Below are 22,694 nucleotides of genomic sequence, written 5' to 3' on the forward strand. Positions count from 1 at the left end.
GGATGTGAAGGGTAAACAAAAGGAGGAGGCTGCAATGCTTGGTAAGAAATGTACGCATTATCCTGTCCATGTAATTGTAACCCCTCTGTACAGTATCTTCACAAATAAAATAAAAAAAATAATAATTCTAAGCAGGTAATACAAGCAAAGTGAAAAACCTCAGCTTGTACTCTCCCCTTCCCATTCCTAACCTCCATGAGAAGATAAGGAAATAATACAAGAATTTCAACAGCCTGCACACAAAAAAATGATGATAGAAGAGCTGGTTTGGCAAGACACATTTAATATTCATAACTGGAATAATGTGGCTAGAAGTAAAAATCATACTCTCCTTTATTACAAGATTAAATTGGTAATGAGACTTTCAAATGTCAGAACATTTATATTAAAGAGGGTCACTATTACACACTATTGCAAGTAGATACCATAGTTAGAGAACTAAAGTGTTCTTAATTATACTGAAATCTATCACAGCTGACAAAGTACCTTATCAATGGGCATATAATTAATTTTGGCTACAGAGAAAGTATATTTTTGTCTGCAGTATCACTGTATGAAATATTTTAGGAAATAGAAACTTTGCAAAAACAAGTTCCTGGATATAGAACAGAGTTGAAAAAGGGGGTGAAAGATACATATGCTTTACACTGACAAGAGCTACAATTAAAAATGGCTTTCAGTCAACCCTATGAAAGAGTTAAAAATAATAAAAACAGACTCATCAAGTATCACTAGAATATAAATTCCTACAAATACATTTTTATTGTGAATTATGTGTGTCAAGCCAGATTAAATAGGATACAAATCATCTGGTATAGACATTGTTGAGAAACAACCTATTTGCATAATAGCTACACAATGGAAAGTGCTAAAATACCAGTGTAGCTCTTTGAGGATGACAGCTTAAGCATTTTACAGCTAGATTTAATACAATGTTTTCAATTAATAAAAATCTTGTACAAAGATAAACTTGACCTCCTTTACTTGATAGAGATATATTCTTTTTTTTTCCACCTAAAACAATAGCTTTTGACTTTAAATTTCTAGTGGTATTTTTCCACAGGTAATTCTGGTTTCCCCAATAATCAAATTCTTATTGTCAAATATAAAGTTGTACAGCTACATAATCAGAAAGTAACTGTGTTTTATGTGTCAATGAAAACAGAGCAATTTTTCTTTTTACTATTTTCTTTGAGTAGTTGTACAAAGGAATTGACATTTAACAAAGTAGTTTTATGAATACAATATATCTTGACCAATGTCACCTCTTTCAATATTCTCACCTATCTCTCTCCTAACTCCCTCCTTCCTTCATACTTAATTATGTAGGATATACATTGGATTCTTGAAGGCATTCTCTCCCTCTGTATTGGTGTACTTCTAATTACAAATAAACAGATCGTCCAATATCACCATAACTATGAAGGAGGAATATGAACCATTTTGCTATGAAATTATTTCATGCAGAACACAAGAGTCAGGAAGTCTTGGAGGCTTCCACTGGGATTTCAAGAGAAAGCCTGAGAGGTGACAGGCATCATGTTTCAAGCTCAGTATCTGCAAACAGCCCATCCAATGACGATGCATGAAGATATGAAAAGAGAGCCAAAGTTTCCACAAGAATCTTGGAAGTCAGCAATGACAGGAACATGAAACACCTACTAAGAAAGAATGCAAATGGTAAGGAGGCCCAGACTGAGACAGTGGGTAGTTTAAGGCCTTTTGGAGCTTATATCACAGCGTGCATGTGATGGGTGCTCAAGACAGCAGATATGAAGGACTTTTTCTGGTGGTTTTCAGATATTCTCTGGTCAGACTGCCATTGCTATGTTCATTACTTCTCCCTTTTCAAACAGGAATATTTACTCTGTCTGACCTTATCTTGGAAGCATTATTTTTTTTTCTTTTTGTTTTTTGTTAGTGTGGACCTTGAACTCAGGGCTTGGGTGCTGTCCCTCAGCTCTTTTGTTCAAAGCTAGTGCTCTACCAATTGAGCCACAGTGCCACTTCTGGTTTTTGAGTGGTTAATTAGAGATAAGAGTCTCATGGGGATTTTTCTGCCTGGGCTGGCTTAGAACTGTGATCCTCAGATATCAGCCTCCTGAGTAGCTAGGATTATAGGCATGAGCCACTGGTGACTGGTGTATATACATATATTTTTTAAAAAGAGTACCCAGCTAATAATTTGTATTGAGTCTCTAAGAAGTCTAGACTTGGCCTCCTGAGCAATGCTAGGAATGTTGATAGACTTTGGGGATGCCTGGAAGATAGACTAAATGAGTTTTGAATTGGGATATAGACATAAGCCTTTGTCGGCCAGAGTGGAATGCTGTAATTTGGAACTTGATTGTCCCTGAAGGCATTTACTAAAGGCCTGCATCACTGTTGAGGGGAAGTCGGATTTTTAGAAAGTGAAATCAGTAGTAGGAAATTACATCATTGGATGCATGTGTGCTTGGGGGATCTGAAGACCCCAGCCATTCCATCTCTCCCTCTCGATTTCCTGGCTGCTATGAAGTGAGCAGTCCCTATCTGTACTCCCTCCAAGATGTACTGCACACATGCTCAAAGTGACAGGGCAAGCAATCATGTACCAGAACCTCTGAAACGGTGTGCCAAAATAAACCTTCCCTCCTTATAAGTTGATTTATCTCAAGCTTCAGCTTGCCCAAACAACCCATGCGAGTGAGTCAAAGGTACTTGTCCATCCTTAAAGAAGTGAAAGAAATTAGAAAGATCTGTACTCTTTCCAGAACAAATTTCAGGTGACTCACCTGAAATTTGAAAACCTATTTACAAATTCACCGAGCCTAGAAGGTAACTAAGCTTGATATATTTTATATAGGGGTGATACAAAATCAAAATATTACATGATTTTACATGGTTATAAAGTAAGCCTGTTTTCTATAAATCTTACTACCATACAGAGATTGTGAGGTTTTATGTAAGAAATTTTCGGTTAATTTGTTTCATCCAAACAAGTATCAGTATTGTTTGAGTGACAACACTGGCATGTTTACATCACTCTGCATTTATTACTGTTATCCCTGTTGTAATTCCATCTATAAATTTCAGAATCTATGTTAACCATTTAATGGTATATATAGCATATGTAATTATGAGCATTTATATGTCATAATGTATATACCCTTCTTTGGTTTTATAATTAGAGTACTTTACATATTCTATAAATAAATATAGGCAAGACACTAGTGGCTCATGCCTGCAATCCTAGCTACTCATTGAGGCTATGATCTAAGGATCCCAATTTGAAGTCAGCTCAAGAAGGAAAGTCCATGAGAATTTTATTTTTAATTAACCAGCAAAAAGGCAGAAGTGGAGCTGTGTCTCAAGTGGTAGGTAGATTGCTAATCTTGAACATGAAAGCTCAGAGATAGCACTTAGGCCTTGAGCTCATGTTCCAGCACTGGCCATCAGACATATACATATACAATATGTAAATAATAGATGGATAAATAGATTATCTCAGGCAAGTGAAGGTGACATTATGAAATCTTTATTACATAAAAGGGATACTCCATATTTTAGGATACAAAATTAAGACTTTTATAATTTTCAATACTAAAATAAAATGGAGCCCTCCATCCTACTTACTTATTAAATCATTCATTAATCACTTTTGGCTATTCCATTACTTGGAGGATTTATTTGCACATGAGAAAACTTACAAACTGCCTGTGGACTTTCCATCAAATGCAATTGTGTGCCTACTATTGCATTACTTTTATCTTTTTTATATTTCATTTTATTTTCTTTCCTATTATTAATAGAATCAAGCTTTCTTTGAGTGTTTCAGAAGGTCACATGGTATACTTGGGATCCATCTGCTTCAGTAAACCACATAAGCACTGCCCCTGTATTGGCTCTCTACCCTCTAGAAACAATGAAATGAACAAAAATCTCTGTTTTTGGTGCTGGCATTTTCTAGGTATATAACTGCCTGAACATTAAGATTAGGAGAAAATCTGAATTCTTGGATCTTTTTTTTGTATTTTTTTATTGTGAAAACATTGTACAGAAGGATTACAATTACATGGGCAAGATAATAAGTACATTTCTTATCAAGCATTGTAGCCTCCTCTTTTGTTTCCCCTTCCCATCCCTTCTCATCCTCCCTGCCCCCCCACTCAATCCTCCTCCCCTCCCAGTCCACGCACCAAAGTTGTAAAGTTCCTTTTCAACATAACAACTTGTACATCTCATTGTTGCGATGGGTTCACCTGTATCCCTATTTAAACGATGTGTTTTTTCCCTTCCCTTTCATAAATTATACCGACATCAAATACAGTGAAAGCAGGGGTTATACTGTGGGGGAGGGACATACAAAGCAACAAAGAAATAATCTTATAAATGTGTTAGAAACAATCGCATGAAAGAAAAAAAACATTTGAGTACATATCTTAGGGTTCATTTCCCTAACATCACCTTATCTGAACTTTCTGCTTGACTCAGACATATACTAGTTATTGCAAATAAGGGAAACCATGGGACCTATGTTTCTTTGGGCCTGGCTTACTTAATATGATTTTTTCCAAGTTTTTCTATTTCCTAACAAATGGGGCAATGTCATTCTTTCTGATGGAGGCATAGAATTCCATTGTGTATATATACCACATTTTCTTGATCCATTCATCTACTGAGGGGCATCTGGGTTGGTTCCATATCTTAGCTATAGTAAATAATGCTGCAATAAACATAGTCATGCTGGTAGCTTTAGTGTGGTCTTGTTTGTGAACATTTGGGTAAATGCCCAAAAGTGGGATTGCTGGGTCGTAGGAGAGCTTTATGTGGAGTCTTTTGAGGAACCTCCATACTGCTTTCCAAAGTGGTTGAACAAAGTTATTTACACTCCCACCAACAATGCAGTAAGGTTTCCTTCTGTCCACATCCCTCCAGCATCTGTTGTTATTAGAGTTCTTGATTTTAGCCATTCAAACTGGGGTGAGGTGGTATCTCAATGTTGTTTTGATTTGCATTTCTTGTATGGCTAGGGAGGTTGGGCATTTCTTCATGTGTCTATTGGCCATCCTTCTTTCCTCTTCAGATTCTGGTCTTCTTTAGTGCAAACAGTTCAGAATTCACAAATCAAAACAACTTTCTGTCACCTTTGTATTTTCCTGAAAAAATATTTTCTTTCTTTTTTATTAGAGAAAGGAATCAACAAAAACCCAATCCAACCTTCGCCTTTGTTGCTGGTCATCACATGCTATTTCATAGTCCTGTTCAGGGCAAACCACTCCTGTCTTTCCAAATGGAAAGTAATTCCAGATAGAAAGCAATGCTTTTCTAAGCTATAAACTAGTCTTTCCATCCTCATCAATTTGGCTCAGTCACCCCAGTCAGAAGGACCAGTGGCCAAAGACACAGAGCTTCAAAGCTATGTACAGAGGCATGTTTTGTTCTGATCCTACATAAGAGGACAAGTGTGGTAGGGAAAGAAGTACAATATTAAATGTGTAATTCTGAAATAAATTTCTTAAAATCCAACAGAAGAGTAAGTATGCGGAGAACATTGCTGTCCAAGACATCACCAGGGCAAAAAGGTTCCTTCTTGTCTACCAGCAGGGTTCACCCTGCTTGTGCTTTACACATTTGGATACATCTATATAAGGAACCACAATCCAAGTGACTTAGCTCCAGAATGCATCTGTTTCATTTCTATTCCAAGTAAATTAAAACTCTAACTTTAGAAGAGTACATTCTGCATCAGAATGTAAGGGATATGAAGACCTACAACTTCCAGTAAATGTCCTAAAAATGTAATAGTCAAAGATAGTACCTAATATATATATATATATATATATATAGTACCTAATATATAAAATATTATATATTATATAAGTATAATATATATTATATACAATAATTCTATAGGTCAGAATTTTCAGTACTATAAATCTCTATGTGACTAATCACAAAAAGACCATGTGCCAAGTATGTGCATCTTGTGTGATCCTAGAGGAAAGCACATGTAAAATGGACCTTGAAATAGGCTATAGAATGAGAAAACAGAAAGAATTAAATGTAGGAAAACTATGCTTAGGAAAGTTAATTCTACAATAATGCCAACAGTTATATTTTACCAGTGGTTAGGTTTAGTCCTTTACTTAAATGAATGTATTTTTTAAAACTTTTATGTCTGTACTGGATGGACACATAATAATCTGCTTTACTTATGCAATAGATTTTAATTATATGGCTATCATGTATCCAGCCCTGTGCTGGACACTGGAGACAAAATAAAACAAGAAAAGATGAAATTCTAATGTGCTACCCATAAGCTGCCATCGAGGAAAAAATATAAATCTAGGTGCTTCCTAGGAACTACAAAGAGACAAAACAACATGGGGTAAACACTGAATCTGAATTTCAATTTGGTGAGCAGGTGGGAAAGGGAATAGATACAAATATACAAATACATGGGAAATATTAGCTTACATAGGCAAGTCAGGCACAAAGACCCAAAGAAAATGTTGACAAAGGAATGTATAAAATGAGAACAGATTGCAAGAAGAAAGTGGAACAAGGAAGCCAAACACTTCTGAGGTAGAGAGAATAAAAAACTACAAATGATACTAAATGATGAAAGAATTGAGAAAAAAAACAGGAAACAGTGAAAACAGAATGGAGATCATAAAAGGAAATGTTAAAGGTCATTAGCAATCCATGCCATGGTAGGTCAGGAAAGTGAAGCCTGAAGCAAATCAACTGGTCTGGACAGTTAGGGGTCACAAGAGACATCTACCAGAATAGTCTCTCCATGAAGAGGATACAATCCAAGTAGAGGAGAAACTGAAAACTGACACTCAAGTCCTAAGGTCACTGGACCTGGGCCACATACACTGAATAAAATAACATTTTAATTCAAGTTACATCTTTAAAAAATTGTACATGACCCAAAGAAATAAAGTAATAAAAAATTAAAGATGGACTAATGAAAGACAAAGTACTTGATAATCCCATTTCATTCTCCTACTGACTTCAAAACTTGTGATAGTACACCCTTGGGTATTTCAACATTGAATATTAATTTTTATTTTGAGCTTGAGGGTGGCAAGGTTTCTCTTGGCAGGTTGACAGCTATACTTGAAAGGGTCCCAAGACCTCAGTAGGTATCAACTAGACAGATGGTCAAGGTACAAAGACATTCTGCAACTTATTATTTTTTCCTAGAGGTCTTTAAAACCAAATGATGTCATTAGAATGTGAAGCTTATTCAGCACTTGCCTATCCAGAGAGTCAAGGTGTTTTTAAAATGTCTCTTTGTAACCTTCAGTTTCTTTGAAATAAAAGACAGATGATAAAATATTTGATACAATAGAGGAAAATGAGAAAGCCAAAAAAGAATTTTTTTTGTCTTTTCTTTTTTGGTACTGGGGATCGAACCCAGGACGTTGCGCTTGCTAGGCAAGCGCTTTGCCACTGAGCTACATCCCAGCCCACTGAGCTACATCCCAGCCCAAGAAATTTTTGTAAATCTTAACTGGTTTTTTGTTTTTAAGACTAGTTGGTCACCTTTCAAATAAGCACTGTTTGTTCTTGTTAAATAAGCAGTATACAGTAATGATGTTGATGATGACAGTAAAATTTAGAGTATCACCATAAATCAAATTTTTTTATGAATAGGGTCCTATCTCATGAAGAAACAACAACACAGATGCCAAATTATACTATATTTTATAGGTAACAAAATAATTGTTTTGATTAGTAGATTCATAGGCAGTCAATCTCACAGAGACAACATATCGCAACGTATTTCAACAGGCACTATTGTACAAGGAAATTCACAATGACCCATTAATCTAGCTAGAGCATCTCCAAAAAAGTATTTCTTCATAGTACTTCATGGTATAAGGAATGTAGGAATTCCTAATATGACAATCACTTACCTAGTTCTTCATTTTCAATGACTTCAAATGTGGCCCAAACTTCACCTTTTGCCGGAATGATATTTTTTATTGCTAATATATCATTAGTTAATTCTTCTGCTTCCATCACAGGAGATATCTATAAGAAAGTAATATTTCTTTAAAAGGTATGTCACATACAGAATTAGCCTTACACTAGGATAGGAATATTCCTCCCGCTTAAAAAAAAAAAAAGAAATACTCCGAGACTCTTCCTAGAATTGGTAAAACTAGCTTCTCTAAGTACATGAAGGTAATAGTATGTTCATTTCTTCTCCATTAAAATATAGTACTTTTTAGTATAAACTGATATTATTATAAATATTATTTTATAAAAAACCTTTTTCTTAGTGAGCAATTAGATCACTCAGAAGAGAAGACATTCATTAGACAGACAACAAATCCAATAATCACCTCAGACTAAAACTTTTCATTGTTGGTACTATAATTAAGAGTAGAGAGTGACTTCATTTATCTAGTCTTGGCCCTAAATTATGCACAGTCAACTGAATACTATCTGTCTTGCCAAGAAGCCCCAGGGTTTTGGGAGTGTTGTGCCTTGCCATGCCAAGTGACAGATGGTAGGGTACCCAAGTACCCCGGAGCCAGCATTTTGGGGCGTAGGGCAGAGTCTGCAGTGCCAGCCTAAGGCTCAGATTCACAAGGGTCCCAGAGCCCGAGGCCACTGCATAAGCATATCGCCTCTTCAGGGACTTAGCAGTTTTTGATGTGATCTTTCTTTTTTTGCCAATCTTGAATGCAGTCTGGTAAATATCAAGATGAATTTCTTCAGTTCTAATTTAGTGGTAATGTTCAATAAAAAATGAAGGTTTTCTAAGCATGAGAGTACTGTGTCAGAATGGTTTTTAGTTAAAAGAAATACATCCCAATTTGAAAATTTGCTAGGAATGTTCTCTAAAGTCTTCCATAGATGTATTAAAGTCTTTGGCATATATTCAAATAAACAAAGATAATTTTACTACAGTTGACTCACACTGTCTACCGTTTGTCTTTATATGGAATTTAAGGGTTGTCTTTTGGAAAAGGGTAATGAAGCCCACTTAATGAAGTCTATCGTTTTCTATTTTTAAAACACTCAACAAAATATAAACTTAAAAAGGTGGAAAAGAAATGGAAAACTTCAAGTAATACGAATAGCATGCACCATTTCAATGATCTTTCAATCTGCATTGATTTAACTGTTTTTATAGAACTATGTAAGTTTGTAAAATTAATAGCAATTACTGAAAAATGTGTTTTTTAAAGTAGAAGATGGAAACCACAAGAGAACCCAAAGGAGAAATCCAAAAGTTTTCTCACGAGCACCTAGACCTTCAATTTAGGTATCATTACTTTATGTAATGTAAAACTTACACTATGTTTGGATTATGTTGTTTCGGTTTGTGTTGTGGGCTTAGTATCTTTTATTACCAGTTTCAATTCTGCAGACTTGAGAAATGAGCTGTTTCCATGTACCATGGATCAAGATAATGGTCACCAGAGACAAATTTAACTAAAAGGTTTTTGAAAAATAAATAATACTAAATGAATACGTCTAAATATACTTCAAGAGTTTTTATTATGTTTTTAAGAGTAGGTGAAGTAGTGGTATCATGTTCAGTTTTTACTCATCAAAATATATATATATATATATCTAAATAATGTGAGAAGTGTGCATAATTGTAATAACTTGTTATGGATTCATAAATAAGATAAAACTATACTTCAACCTTAGTAATGGAAAGGTCACACAAAATACAAAGCGTGTAAGTTAATGCAAACACTTACAATAGTGTTTTCAATAGCACTCTACATCCTTCTTTAGGACTTACCCGAATTATAGTACTACAATCGGGTCCCTTTCTTTCTACATACACTTCTATGAGCAAATCTCCAGCCTGGGAAACCTAGAAAGCACAAAGGTGAGAAGGGAGCACACAGAAGCATGTCAGAATACACACATACGACACGGTTACACTCCTACTCACATTTCACAGGATCTTATGGCAAGGAAATCAACTCATTAGACTGTCGACAAAATGACGCATGCTCAACTGATGAAGGACAAGAGAACTACACAAATGTAATCAACAGCAGCAATCATCACAATGTGATTTTGTTAAATCTCTTATGCAAGCATTTAAAATTCTCCAACACTCTTATACTTTTACTGTAATAACTAATCTGGCTATCATGGGATTGAGCCTTTTGTGGAAGTGTACATCAACAAAGTAAGGAGAAAACGAGGGATGAAAATGAGCCATGTGTAATTTTCATTCTAAGAATACTGTGTGCATACAATTAGTGATTAAAAGAACAAATGTTTCACTACTAGGCCTGCTAATGAGTGTCAGTGTTGCAATTCTTGGGAGGCTCAAGAAGGAGGAGTCCAAGTTTAAGGCCAACCTGGGCTACATAACGGAGAAACCTCATCTCAAACCACTCCTCCAACTCAAAAAGATCACCATTTTTTTAATGATGTATTTAAACATTGAAATTAGAAGATAAATTATATCAAAGCTATATTCAAACAACAAATTTCATAAGAAAAAGTAAAGTATTTCTAATAAAGGCAAACTTTTATTCTAATTTTCTTTGTGTAATCATTTAAGAGTAGTAATTTGGTCACTATATTAAAGAAGATGGACTGAGCAAACATGATATAATTCAGAAAGCAGAAGCATAAGATATAACTACAGGGCCTAGGAAGGTGGCTCAGTGGTAGAGCGCTTGCCTTGCATGCATGAGGCCCTAGGTTCAATCCTCAGCACCACATAAGCAAAAAGAAAAAATCCAGAAGTAGCGCTGTGTCTCAAGTGGTAGAGTGCTAGCCTTGAGCTGAAGAGCTGAGGGACAGCAGCCAGGCCCAGAGTTCAGGCCCCACAACCAGACCCCCCCCCCAAAAAAAAGATATAGCTACATAAAGCAATATAATGGAAGTTAAAAAATACCAAAAAATCCATGAAGAATATTTGAGTATTTTTGTCAGAAAACCACTACATAATAACCTCCATTACCCAACATTTTAAAAATGATAATTCATTCTGTAGTTAAATTTCTCTCAATATAAAATCTAATGAGACAATTTATGGAGGGAATATTTTAAAATGTACTTTAAACAAGTATCCCTAATTATTATGCACCTATAGATATATCGAAGTTTAATTTCCAACCTTTCTCACTTTTAATTCTACATGAAAATTCTAGGAATTAAAAGACTGTTAAAATTTTAGTTTTATCATTTGCATAAATAACAATCCAGGAAGGACACATTTTAACTTTTTGTAGAAAGAAAAAAAGCAAACAGAAAAAAATCAGATTAAAGCCATACAATAAAATACAATTCATTCAAACAGATATTATGAAGATACACACACACACACACACACACACACAAACTCTGGAGTATAGTTGTGAATGGTTTAAAGAAAAATTCAAGCAAAAGAATCAATGTCTAAAACATTTTTACTTTTCTTTACAAATCACTATATTTGCTAGAGAATTGTTTTCTTATTCTTACTGGCACTGCAGTGGAAGCATTCAATAAATAAAAATATTCAATAAAATAAAAACACTGGTATTGAGTGAGCATTTTTAGCGTGGAAGTTAACTCTACTATAATTTTCATTATTTCAGACAAATAAAGGCAATAATTTAAATAAATTAATTTCTATATATGTATGTACGTGTGTGGTGTGTGTACAGTGTGTATACTCTGTATGTGTGTTGGTTCTGGGGCTTGAACTCAGGGCCTGTGCCCTGCCCCTGAGTTTTTCACTCATAGCTAATGCTCTATCAGTTGAGCCACAGCTTCACATCCAGATTTTTGGTGGTTAACTGTACTTCTCTAACTGGGCTGGCTTTGAACCATGATCCTCAGACTTCAGCTTCCTGAGTAGCTAGGATACAGGTGTGAGCGCACTAGTCCCCAGCACAATACAGTATTTGTACTTAGCATTTCCTCAGCTCCAATAATTTCCCTAATTAGAAGTAATATATTTCAGAACTAAAGCAAATTTAGGGTCTGACTAATAAAGAAGAATCTGACTTATTATCTGAGTACAACAGTAAACAGAATACATCCCACACTTTTCTATTATTTACACAGGACCAAAGAATCTATTATAATTCCTAGTGACTAGAAGACAATTCAGGATCAACCTTAAGATGATCTACGATTCATCAAGCAAGGTAAGATTCGTTACCTTAGAAAGAATAGTGAAACTTGTTGACACAAATCTAATTAAATAGGACTGAGGAAAATAAGACAGGATTTAGAAAAGTTGACTCAAATGAAAAATTTTACATGTGTGTTACACAGATAACATCAGAAAGTCTCTCAATGTAATCATTTGAGAACATGAAGAGCAGAAGTATGTAAGACATAATTTATAATTTCAAAATTATTATGGTGAGAATAATCACGCTGTCTGAATTGATTCAAGTGTTTCTTTGGCTTTAAATGCTTCCTTTGAAATCCAATGGCATTACCAATTACATTTCTTTTATAAATGTTGATACAATTCATCTTTTCCATATATTTAAAAGTTATATAACAGATTTTGCATGTGTATATCAGGATACAGAATTAGCCCATTACTTTACAAAGGTTCTTTATTTATTTGTATCATTATTTCTACTTTGCTCCAAATTGGAACCTGAAAATATGCATAAACAAAGTGTTTTTTTTTTCTTTCATTCTTTAGAGATCTAACTAATACTACTCACTTGAGTGTCTTTCCACTTGGTAATAAAGCTATTTTCTATGTCCATTTGTTTCACTTGGTCTTCTTTAACCTGTTTAAAATATAATTTGGGACATTCTAATAATGTAGAATATATGGAGCTATGGCACTCATCCTAACATAGCTCTTCAGAATTTAAATACCAACAAGGTACAAACAAATGAGAATGGCCATCTTAATCAGCATGAGCCTGCACAGCTAAAGGCACATATATAGCCAAGAAGTTACAAATCTCATAAAGTTCAGAACCTGTTTGGACATTCCCACACTGTAAAGTCCAACCCTAGAAGCTCCATTGCTAAGGTTATGAAACAAGTAAAGGGGCAGATTATTGGCTTCTCAAATCAATTGAGAAATAAAGCTCTTCTCTCAAACCAAAATGTTCATTGCGTGCTCATTTAAATCTCTAATCTTCACATAAATTTGGGTTTAACATAACTTTAAAAATAGGCATTTAATTTTTTTATTAATGAAATGGTACCAAACTTGAAAATAAAGACAGCATGTAAAGCCACAATTTTTTTTTCTGATTACTGCCAAGAAGTTGCTGTTGATCAAATACAGTGGACAAACAGGAAGAAATAAGGAAGAGATTGAAGAAAAAGAAAATGTAATTCTGATGTCCAACTAAGAATTAAAATAAAATTGTTATTTCAATAATATGGTTCCTTCCCCTTTGCCAAGGTATTTTGTGATAAGTGACAATATGAAGAATATAAGAACTCTATAGATAATACCTATCATCTACCTCATTTTGTTTCATCATTTATACTGACACCTACCTAAGACAAATCCTACAAATACCATTAAGTGGAAGGCTCAAAAAACTGACAAGTCAGTTAGTTTAGTGATAATCTGGACCACTGACCCAGACCTGACATATATAGAGAAATCCTGGGCTTATTTTCTCTATTTTTATTTCTTTCAATAGAAAGGTATCACATTATTGTAGTATACTAGTTAAATAATGAAAATATAAACTCCATAAAATTCTAAATTATAAAATCAAATACTTAAAACAGTAATGACATGAAAAGTGTCCAGATTTAAATGAATTCCTATAGCTTAAAAAAAACTACTTATATATTAAAAACATGTAAAGAAAATATACATCCCTTTGTGTTTCCTATTGGTAAATATTTACAAAAACCTAAATAATTACACTTTGAAATATGTGCCTTTCTCGGCAAACAGCAACATCAAAAACATCTTAACAAAAGTAGGATATAAAATATTTACCTCAAATATTTCAACATAATTATTAATTAGGTCCTCAATTACATTCACTTCATCACTAGTTTGTCCCTCAGTTTGAAACAAACAGGATGAAAAAACCAAGGCCAAATTATGGGCATTCATGTGATTGATTTCTGAGCATTTCTGAACCCTGTAAGAGAAAAATATACCTTATCATGACACATTTCCATTTCAAAATTCTAAAGAACTACAAACCAAAATACTCATTTTTCATCTTTTAAGACAAACATACTGAGGTTCTTAAATATAACGGGTACTGTAGTCATTTAAATAAAAATATATGCTTCCTTTCAACACAGCTGAAAGTCTAGTAGAACATAACAAATTAAAAAATTAGTCTTAAAAAAGATTATACACATATTACCAAGTAGAATGTGTTATTTGGTTAGAGGATAGACTGACCAATCCATTCAGTTTCAATGAATCAACTTGGAGCCAATCCATTTAAAAAAAAAAGTGCAAGCAGAGTGGTGTAAAATATCTTAGGGGCTATCGCATAAATGAAAAGAGAGAAAGGGCCAGAGGTAAGTAGCAAAGAAGGAAATGAGAATACGCATGAGGATAGTTCCAAATTTTAGACTCAAGACTGAGCTAAATTTTTCATTAAGCACCTACCAGTATAAGAACACTTCTCAGCATGTGTTTATATCGTTACTTAAAACAGAACATTATATCTTAAAAGAAAAAACATAATTTAATATGTAACTCTATTTTTCCTGGATACAACTAAGAATGCCTTTAAAGTAAAAAATATGAACAAACAGATTGCATCAAATGACAGCCATCACTCTAAGCAAGGAAAGAGTTACAATACCAAAAACGCAGTAGACAGGAAATTCAAGGGGAGGTATCTGTTAATAGGCTTGGTTTACTTATCACTGAGTGCATGGAGCAGCTGTTCACCTGTATTTAATTGCATTAGGAAAACTTAAAAATACAAACTAAAAAAGACCAAGTGGAAACTCCATTAAAGAAATATGGCAAAACTCCAAGCTATGTGCTCTTGTCTATACAGGATATCGATCTTAGCAGGTACCAAGGAAAAGTAGGTAAACATGATAGTAATATATATGATAATGTAAGATATCCATAATAAAATGCAAACTTGCATAGCAGAGACAGATAAAGCAAGTACAATCATCATATATGATTTACAAGATGCAAAAGGCATTGGAATTTAATAAAGGAGGATGTAACAATTGCCGAAGCCCTCTCAAAACCACTTCTGTATTTTTATCACACTAGACTGTAAACATCCAGGAAATTTATCTCCATGCCTGCATCTGTTGCTAGAATCGCTCAGCATCTCAGTAAGAGGCTCTTGCTCTAATCACACTGTAGTGCATAACAAATATCTGGGGAGTGGAATTAAGTGGATGGCACCAAGAGCAGAAGTGATCTTTTATCTAGTGTAGGAATTGAATTAAATGCTACATCAACCTGACCTTACCCAAATTGACCATTCAGACTTCTGATGATACGATCAAATGCTCTTGCCTTTTCTGAGACTTCTTAATATTCATCCACCACTCTAACCTCTTTGTCTCTCCTATCTTTAATTTCTGTGACTGCCTTAATTTCTGCAATAAACTGGGTACAGTGTAGAATTTGTTTCTCTCCAGGCACAGGAGTCTCAAGTGTTCCATAATAAGCCTACTCGATCCTTTCTCATTAAAGCCCAGAGGAAAGGGCTCCCTAATTAGTTCCTTTGCCTCTTTCTTACCAACCCCATCACAGAGGCCTACTTCGCTAAAATAGATTCGGTCATGAAATGCTTTTACATGGTATACACAGCCTTTCCCAGCCTCCTCCAATTACCTCTATGTCCCATGAGCTATCTTTCAGGGTTTTTTTTTTATACTTATCTACCTACATTTCTTTTCCTTGCAGTCAGGGTTTCACTATGCTGACCATAATGGTCTGTAGTCTGGCCTTGAACTCTTGGATTCAAACAATTCTTCTGTCTCAAACTCTTGAGCAGCTGGGAATACAGATGCACCTCCCTGCAGCCAGCTATGCACCCATGTCTTTGCCAACCCAGTTCATGACTCTATATGTGAAGAATGGGGATAAAGGAGATATTCCTCGTACCTCAATACACAATAAAACACTCACTCTGCTGTCTAATTCCATGCTGTACGCTAAAATTCTCTGTATTAAAATTTACTCCATTATCTTATAAACTGTGTTTGTTGGATACTATAAGAGTATCAGGGTTTTTTTTTCTTTTTTGGTTGGTCATGAGGAAAAAGTGGGAGGTAGTGGGTAACATTTTTCAATAAGAAAAGTGTTCATTACCTGAATTAGGTAATTATACCCCTCTGTGAATCACCTCCTGAATTATGTAACTATAACTCCTCTGTTTATCACCTCTACAATAAAATTTAAATTGTATTAGGTTCATAGGCTTGGGATATAAATCACTAGTAGAGCATTGGTTTAGCATGCACAATCCCTAAAGCCAAAAAACAGACCATAAAAAATTAGCTTTACAAAAATAGAATATACATGCAGTAAAGTCCTGGTTGAAAAGGATAAAGAGGATAGGCAACCAACCCAGTGTGCATTATTTCTAAATCCAGACTCTGATAAGTACTTTTATTAGAATTTGGCTTTATAGAAATTCCTACATTGAAATATTTCATTCATGCAGGGAGCTACAATACATTCCTTCAGCAAAATTTACACTTGTTGTAATTCTTGCTGAATTGAACACACAGAAACTAACCTTTCCTTTGTAACGTAACATGTTTTCAAACATCCTCTTCGTCCTTATTCCTCAAGCCAATATTATATTCTTCATCTCTTCCAAATACAACATACCTTTATGCCTATCCCGCTACAAAAACTGTTTTGATTTAAAATTTTTCCAACTAAATGAACAATTTGATACCAAAATATCAGTGGTCAGATAAGCTGTAAACTGATAAGAAAGAGAGAATAGAGTTCTCCAAAACAAAACATGATCCTCACAGACAAACTGGAGTTATAGAATGCTGGTTTAATATACAATGAATCACTCAAACTCTACTTCTGAAAGTTCATATGGCATGCTGCAAAATTTTATTTATTAAAATTTGTTAGGATGGAAGTGTGGCTCAAGTGGTAATACTACCAGAAAAAACAACCAACTGTATGTCTCCACTTACCATAAGCAGAGCTAGGACTCTGATCAATCAACTCACCTGTAGAGATGTTCAATTATAGCTGCAAGTGTTGTTCTGTTGACCCCTGGAAGAGTACGTATAAATGCTCCATATTTTTTGGTTCTTTCCTTATCATCCTGTGTATCTGGAGAAAGGTTTAAAATAATCATGTGCATTATAAATTTGCCTTTCAATACCATTCAAAAATAATAAAGCAATAAGTACTGCAGTCAAGTTTTTACCTCCGATCTACGTAAGGGGCCTTTCACCAACCCTGTTATGTCCAAATGCTGGAGAAAGGTGAAGGGATGAATAGAAGAAGTCACAGGCACACCTAAATACTATGATCTGTTCTTAAGAGGATGATGGACCGTCTGCCTTTGCCATGGACAAAATTACTTGGTCCAAGGTGAGGAATTACTTTCTCTTAGAAGTCAAAACTGTAGAGTAACTACAAAAAAGTAACCCTGAAAGTTCCAGTCTCTAAGGGATATGAAGTGGTAGTTCAGTCTAACCTAACAGCTGATGCAGGTAATACTGACCACTCTTCAAAGAAATAGCTCATGCTGACTAGGCAACCCAAGGTGACCACACATATATTCCCTTTCAATTTCCACTGACCTTTGGAAAGTATGTTTTTTCATTTCCTGCATAGCTCTCCTTATTCTAGTGACAAAGAGCCAGCAGTACATTAATGATTCTTTGAAAGTATAGTCACTTGTAAAGGACATTAGGATTCTTGGGGATTTATAAAAAAAAATTCTGTGACACATTTTTTAAGCACTCTTTTATTCAAAACTGCCAGTGATACCTCTTTTGTACCATTTTAGGGCACACAGGATATCTACATTATAGTCTTATCAACTGAGGTGCATGACTGTGTGAAAACGAGAAAAATATTCAAACTGCATTCAATTACTACCCTGGAAATCAATCATTTATTATCATTTGTATAATTCAAACCCTTACCCTTTCTGCTACCAAGTGTGTAATTAAAATAAACAAGATAAAGTAAAATTTAATGCATGTCCTATAAAATTAAGAAAGCTGAGGAAAAGGGTAAGTTTGGGAAGGATAGGGCAAAACAATGAAAGGGTGACACTGATCAAGTTGCACTGCGTTCATAAGCTGCTTTGTTGAATAGAAACTCATTTGTACTACTACTTGTACCACCGCTTAAAGCTAATAAAATATATATTTAAAAATTAAATAAATAAAAGCAAAAGATTGAAAGGTAGGGTAGTAAAATTAGCAAATTGGTAAATTAGGATGAAGTAAAACCTTCATCCTAATTGTAATGCTTCAACAAAAGGAGATATTTTATGTTAATACATGTGCAATAGGATTTAATAAAGTTAATAGGGCCCAATGAATAATTTAATAAACTACTTTCCTAGAGTCATTTCTTAAGTACTCTTATATTTCTTAAGTACTTCTTTACATCACTAGGGAAAAGGAAGAAATAGTAAAGACACTATCATATGCACGCAATTAGCAGGATAAATGACATAGGAAAGACAAGAGTCACATAGTAATTTTCAGATTATCGAAATTTAGAAGAAAACATTAGTTCCACTAGATATTGTATTTATTACCTAAGGCAGAGATCCAGTATGGATAGAGCTCCTTGGTAAGAAGTGCATCATCAATGTCACAGAGAAATCTTTTCAACACACCAGTCACATCTTCAAGCTGATGTTTTCCGGCTCTCAGTTTAAAGCTTCTAGCATCCTTTTTGAAACTATCAAGGAGTTCGCTTATGTGCAAAGGATCGCCATTCTTTTGGTAGATATATTTACATCCTAAACCTTTGTTTAAAATAAAGAAATGTAACATGAAGAAATGTCCACTATCAAAACCTAATACAATTATTTGATATCTCTATTCGATCTCTTTGAGCATATTCACTTCCTTTCTTGTTCTTTTTAATACTTTTATTACAAAGATATTTGTACAGAGGGATTACAGTTACACGAGTATGGTAATGAATTCATTTCCTATCAAGGATTGTTACCCCCTTCTTTGTTTTTTCCCTACTATCCCTTCCTTCTCCCCTCCCCAAGTTGTAAAGTTCGTTAGCAAAATCGTGTCATTGTTACAATGGGTCAACCCCAAGATAGGGTCACAAATGGTTTCATTCTTTGTCGCTATTGCTTTTAGTGTACTATGTGATTTTTAGGTTTCTTTTGTATGTTCTTCCCCCATGGTATAACCCCTGTTGTCACTGTACTGGATTCCAGTGCCCTGCATCTCGAATACATGTTTTTCAAATTTGGGGAAGGGAAGGGAAATAAGAAAATCCTTTATTGTTCTTTCTTATGTCCTCTCGGTCTCTCTATTTCCCTTCCTCTTTAACTTTCCTATCAGTTCCTTTCCTGAAGTTCATGGTCTTATTTTTCTTATTCCCCCCATACCCCAGTAATATCTCCAATAAACTACTAAAAAAAACCTGAAAGTGGTACTGTGGCTCAACTGGTAGAGCACTAGCCTTGAACAAAAGCTCAGAGACAGAATCTAGACTCAGCAGAGTACAAGCACCAGGAGAAGGAAAGAAGGAAAGAAGGAAAGAAGGAAGGAAGGAAGGAAGGAAGGAAGGAAGGAAGGATGGAAGGAAGGAAGGAAGGAAGGAAGGAAGGAAGGAAGGAAAAGAATGAAAGAAGGTAAAGAAGGAAGGAAGGAAAGGAGGGAGGGAGGAAAGGAAGTAAAAGAAATAAAGAAAAGATGGAAGGAAGGAAAGGAACAAAGAAAGAAGAAAGGAAGGAAGGAAAGAGAGAGAAAGAAAGAAAGAAAGAAAGAAAGAGAAAAAGAAAGAAAGAAAGAGAAAAAGAAAAGGAAGGAAGGAAAGGAAAAAAGAAAGAAGAAAGGGAGGAAGGGAGGAAGGAAGGAAGAAAGGAAGGAAGGAAGGAAAAGAATGAAAGAAGGTAAAGAAGGAAGGAAGGAAAGATAGAAAAAAGAAAGAAAGAAAACCAATGATTGAACACAGTAAAAACTACTTGCAAACTTGGATACACCAAAGAATCTGTGTTAAAATAATTTTAATCTCATGTCCTTTATGACATCATGTGTTTTATTTCTTTTTCACTCTCTCTGTGACTACTGCTCTAGTCTTCTATTTATTACACTGGTCTAGACTTTGCTGGTGATTCTAAAAATCCATCTTCTTATCTTTTTTCCCTACCCCTACCTATGCCCCCAACTAGAATTTTCTAGGGAAACTCATTCAACCTCGTCTCTCCTAACATGTACATTTCATGCAGGTTTTAATTTCTAACATTTTATTCATATACATGTGTGTACATATATAACACTACACATACATATAACACACAGACTGATACACACAGCACTCATATATGTATGGAAATATCACACACACACACACACACACACACACACACACACACACATGCACACACGCAAGGAATTCTCTTGCCACATTCATTACTTCACCTTCCAACCCTAACTTTATTTTTTGTCATTCCTCGATCTCAGTATATACCATTGCTTTTTTTCTCCTCACCTTCCTTAGAGTTAGAATATTTCTAACTCACCACATATAACATGATACTGTCACACAGAATGTAAATCATGATCTCATTTTCTCTCCTTCCCATCGCAGATTCTCCTATTCTGTCTGTGTACTCAATCCCCCATGGTATTTTAAACTGTTTGCCACTGCTCTTGAACAGCCTGATAGTCGTCTCCTAACCACTGCCTTCAGGGCATAGTTTGAAGATTTTAATATGGTACGTAACATTCTAGAGGAATTGCCCTAACTTTCCGCCTCTTGTCTGTACCCCTCCTTCTCACACTGAGTTCTGGTCACATTTAACCACACAAACGTCCCTGAGCAGCCAAGCCTAAAGCTTTCCATCTCTCCCTGGGTGAAATTCACCTCTACTGGGACCATGGACCTCTGCAACAACACTGAACTTTACACTGACATGTAACTATCTGCTTGTTGGCATCTGATTAATCAATCTATAAACTTATAGAGGGATGGATTGTCCTTTTCTCTGTATATATTCAGCAGCTACAGAGACTTGAACTCAATAGGCACTTGATAAATGGCAAACTAATGGAAGAATAAGTAAATTCTACAGAAAAATATTGTGACTATCAATCTGAGATGTTACATATTGAGGGGATTTCTACTAGCTGGTAAGTCAAATTGGTTTAGTGAAGTGAGCAAATTTTGCACATTACTTTGTTTACACAAGTTCAAATAATGTTCCATTAAAACTATTGAATACTGCACTTCATAAAAATGTTGAAACCCTGAAACTTGCTGTGAACTTGAAGTTCAAACTTCGATATGAACAACATGGAAAATTGGTCTTTATATTTTGGCCACAGGCCAGGAAAAGGAATGTAATTATTGCCATAAACACCGTGAGCCACCAATTTGCATCTAAATTCCTATGTAATCTTTCCCGTTACATCTGTTAATAAAATTAATGTTCAACCCCATGTTCTACTTGTGGAAAAATAATATTTTATTGGCTTTATTAATGTGGAAATTAGTGCACATTGTGCGAGAGTTATAAAATAGTAATAATGTTGAGATTTAGTTGAAAACAAGCTAATGCTTACTGATTTTAAACTCCAGTAATCACTACAAGGAAACTTCTGATTTCCCTAGAGAAACATTAAATTGGTTACACTGAAGCTTGTTAAATTATTTTAATCATTTGTCAGCTTAAGGAAGACCCTATGCCATTGTGGAGATAACATGATGGGAAATTTTCCAATGAGGTTATACTCTTGCTAAAACATAATGTGTGTACAAGTCATTTACACTGATGAAATACAAATATAGGAACATAAATACTGGATACCTACAGCAAATGAAGATAATCTTCCTTGTCCATTTTCAAATAAACATCACTACAGCTCACAAGAAAAATATAAATATACTATCATAGCAACAAAGAAAACTTTCTGCAGTATAGCCAATGTTAAGAACTCAGGTACATATTTTCAGTAGATACATTCAATTCCTGAAACCATTTTCTGACATTTTGTTGCATATTAACATACTGACAGTTTCCGATATTACAGTATGTGATCTGTAGCTCTTTAATTCTTTTGTGGAGAGAGGGGGAGAGGTAATAGTAGGGCTGGTATCGGTGCTTGAACTCACAGCCTACATAGTCACTTAGTTTTATTTTGCCCAAGGCTGGAACTCTACCACTTGAGCTATCACTCCACTTTGGCTATTTGGTGGTTTACTGAAGATAAAAGAGTCTCACAGACTTTCCTGCGCATGCTGGCTTTGAACTGCAATCCTCAGATCTCAGCCTCCTGAATAGCTAAGACTATACATGTGAGCCTCAGGAACCCAGCTGTTTCTAGTAATGGGGTTTTACTATAGTATTCTCCCTAATTATGTCTTTTTCTGCAATTCAAACATTCAAAGACATCTGTAACATTAGGCCAAAAAAATGTGAATACATCTCAAAAATGCCAGCCTAACTAGGGCGCAGTGTCTTATCCTGTAATCCCACCTATTTGGGAAGTAAAGATAGGAAGAATGGAAGTTTTGATGCTAGCCTACGCACCATGAGCCTTCAAGTCATGCCAACAAGTAAGTTGGTTGTAGTGGCTGGTACATATCT

The 22,694-nt window shown here is 35.0% G+C and overlaps 1 protein-coding gene across 2 annotated transcripts in view; it reads right to left on the bottom strand.

Moving 5' to 3' along the window:
• Arap2 (ArfGAP with RhoGAP domain, ankyrin repeat and PH domain 2) overlaps positions 1-22,694 on the bottom strand; it is a 143,953-nt gene that overhangs the window by 35,084 nt on the left and 86,175 nt on the right. The window contains exons 20-25 of one of the 2 annotated variants that reach the window (XM_013009096.1): positions 18,672-18,884; positions 17,116-17,221; positions 13,913-14,060; positions 12,657-12,725; positions 9,761-9,835; positions 7,911-8,028 (exon numbers count right to left, since the gene is read on the bottom strand). In XM_013009096.1, the coding sequence (XP_012864550.1) occupies positions 7,911-8,028; positions 9,761-9,835; positions 12,657-12,725; positions 13,913-14,060; positions 17,116-17,221; positions 18,672-18,884 (729 nt within the window). The remainder of the gene's footprint in view (positions 1-7,910; positions 8,029-9,760; positions 9,836-12,656; positions 12,726-13,912; positions 14,061-17,115; positions 17,222-18,671; positions 18,885-22,694) is intronic. The other variant, XM_013009097.1, reaches the window with a different exon arrangement.

This window comes from Dipodomys ordii, unplaced genomic scaffold (assembly GCF_000151885.1).
Source record: "Dipodomys ordii isolate 6190 unplaced genomic scaffold, Dord_2.0 Scaffold8, whole genome shotgun sequence".
NCBI classification, from domain to species: Eukaryota; Metazoa; Chordata; class Mammalia; order Rodentia; family Heteromyidae; genus Dipodomys; species Dipodomys ordii.